We start from the raw sequence: 2,480 nt of genomic DNA, 5'->3' as shown, positions 1-2,480 counted from the left end.
AAAGCCTGGCGCAGTGGCTCACACCTGTCATTCCAGCAATTTGGAAGGCAGGGGCAAGAGGATTGCCTGAGTCCAGGGGTTCGAGACCAGCCTGGGCAATTTGGCGAGACTTCATCTCTACAACAAATCAAAAAATTAGCCAGGCATGGTGGCATGCCTTGTGGTTCCCACTATTTGGAAGGGTGAGGCAGAAGGATCACGATCACTTGACCCCAGCAGAAGGAGGCTGCAGTGGCTGTGAATGTGCCATTGCACTCCAGTCTGTGTGACAGAGTAAGACTCCGACTTCAAAAAAAGGGGGGCGGAATCCCACCTCATCCCATTTTCTAAGTGTAAATTCTTTTTTTAAAGAGGTGGTATTATTTGCTGGTTATTTATTTTTTGGTACAACCAGTAAACAGTGTGGTAGTACTGTTTCCCTAACAGTAACAAAGTTCCCAACTTTGTTAATGTGCTATGAAAGATGGAATAATTAAGTATGCTGTGTATATGAAAAATTGTGAATTGGTGGGATGCATGTAACAGCATATCAACATCTGAAGATACCGGTACTTGATAGCCTCTTAAGGAAAATTTGCCTCCAAATTTTAAGCTGCAAAGTCACTGGAATAACTGTTTAAAGAAAGAATTGCAATACATGACTTTTTAAATTTTTAGTACATAGCTCTTTTGTCTCGGCCGCCACCATGCCATCCAGACTGAGGAAGACCCAGAGACTTCAGGGCCACGTGAGTCATGGCCATGCTCACATCAGCAAACACCGAAAGCACCCGGGAGGCTGTGGTAATGCTGGTGGCTTGCATCACCACAGGATCAATTTCAACAAATATCACCCAGGATACTTCGGGAAAGTTGGTATTAGGCATTACCATTTAAGAAGGAACCAGAGCTTCTGCCCAGCTGTCAACCTTGATAAATTGTGGACTTTGGTCAGTGAGCAGACAAGGGTGAATGCTGCTAAAAACAATACTGGAGCGGCTCCTATCGTAGATGTGGTACAATCGGGCTCTTACAAAGTTCTGGGAAAGGGAAGGCTCCCAAAGCAGCCTTTAATAGTTAAGGCCAAATTCTTCAGCAGAAGAGATGAGGAAAAGATTAAGGGTGTAGGGGGAGCCTGTGTCCTGATGGCTTGAAGCCACACAGAGGAAGGTTCATTAAATGCTAACGAAAAAAAAAATTTCAGTACATATGTTAAGAATTGTGTACAAATTGAAATGTCTATGTACTGATCGTCAACACAACCAATATACTCAAAATAATGAAAGACTGTTTCAAAGCACATGGGAAGCCAAGCTCGATTGGCTCAGCCTGTAATCCCGCGTTGTGGGAGGCTGAGGTGAGTGAACTGCCTGAGCCCGCAGGTTCGAGACCGGCCTGGACAACTTAGCGAGACTTCATCTCTACAATAAATCAAAAACTTAGTGTGCGACTATAATTCCAGCTACTTGGAAGGCTGAGATGGAAGGATTGCCAGAGCCCAGCAGGGCGAGGATGCAGTGGCCAGGAGCGGCCACTGTACTCCAGTCTGGGTGACAGAGTGAGACTCCAACTCAGATAATAAAAAAATGAATAAATAAAGCACATGGGGAAAAAAATTAAAAATAAAGTATAAAGTTTTACCCTAAATCTCAACCCTCTCATTTGCTGATGAGAGCCTGCATATGGCCCTACAAGACTCAAATCCTTCCGACAACTATCATCCTCAAACTCTTCTTCTAAAACTTAACAGTATGCATACCTTTTCTAAATTTCTAATTTCTCCAAATTGTTAAGATATTCTGAGCCGGGCTCGGTGGCTCGGCCTGTAATCCCTTGCTTTGGGAGGCTAAGGTGAGTGGACTGCCTGAGCCCGCAGGTTCGAGACCCGCCTGGGCAACTTGGTGAGACCTCATCTCTACAATAAATCAAAAAATTAGCTGGGTGTGGTAGCACGCACCTGTAGTTCCAGCTACTTGGAAGGCTGAGGCGGAAGGATCGCCGGAGCAGGTCGAGGCTCGGTGGCCGGGAGCAGCCACTGCACTCCAGTCTGGGTGACAGAGTGAGACTCCAACGCAAAAAAAAAAAAAAAAAAAGGTATTCTGAATTCTAGCATTATCTTCCCAGATATCTTCACAGATTACTCAATTTAGAGTCACTCAGAAAGTAAGTATGCCTTACATCCGCCATAAAGATGACAGATAAAAATTTAAACTATGATGGAGTCTCATCCTGGTTTCTGCAGAAAGTTCAGCTGATTCATCTCCCATCTAAAAGTCATGGCCAAGATCAGGAGTGAGCAAAGTACTCTTTTTGTAAATGAAGTTGTATTGGAACACAGACACATTCGTTTACCTATTATCTATGATTACCTTCAAGCTTCAATGGCAAAGTTGAGTAGTTTAACCAGAGAGACCTACAGCTGCAAAATCCAAAATATCCACCACCAGGCCCTTCACAAAAGAAGTTTGTCAACACCTGGCCTGTGTCAGAATCCAAAGTTT

The 2,480-nt window shown here is 44.1% G+C and overlaps 1 protein-coding gene across 1 annotated transcript; it reads left to right on the top strand.

Annotated features, from left to right (window-relative positions):
- Positions 1 to 522: 522 nt before the first annotated feature.
- On the top strand, positions 523 to 1,133 carry LOC110596047 (60S ribosomal protein L27a-like). The gene has a single exon (XM_021714880.1). It carries the CDS (start codon positions 687 to 689, stop codon positions 1,131 to 1,133), a length of 447 nt encoding a protein of 148 aa, XP_021570555.1. The 5' UTR covers positions 523 to 686.
- Positions 1,134 to 2,480: the final 1,347 nt, after the last annotated feature.

This window comes from Carlito syrichta, unplaced genomic scaffold (assembly GCF_000164805.1).
Source record: "Carlito syrichta isolate Samal-C Ts95f unplaced genomic scaffold, Tarsius_syrichta-2.0.1 Scaffold305835, whole genome shotgun sequence".
In the NCBI taxonomy this organism is placed as follows: domain Eukaryota; kingdom Metazoa; phylum Chordata; class Mammalia; order Primates; family Tarsiidae; genus Carlito; species Carlito syrichta.
This window is presented reverse-complemented; position numbering and strand designations above follow the sequence as displayed.

What these genes read in the sequence shown, in the direction of transcription:
- LOC110596047 (XM_021714880.1), top strand. Translation starts at nt 687, where the DNA reads ATGCCATCCAGACTGAGGAAGACCCAGAGACTTCAGGGCCACGTGAGT.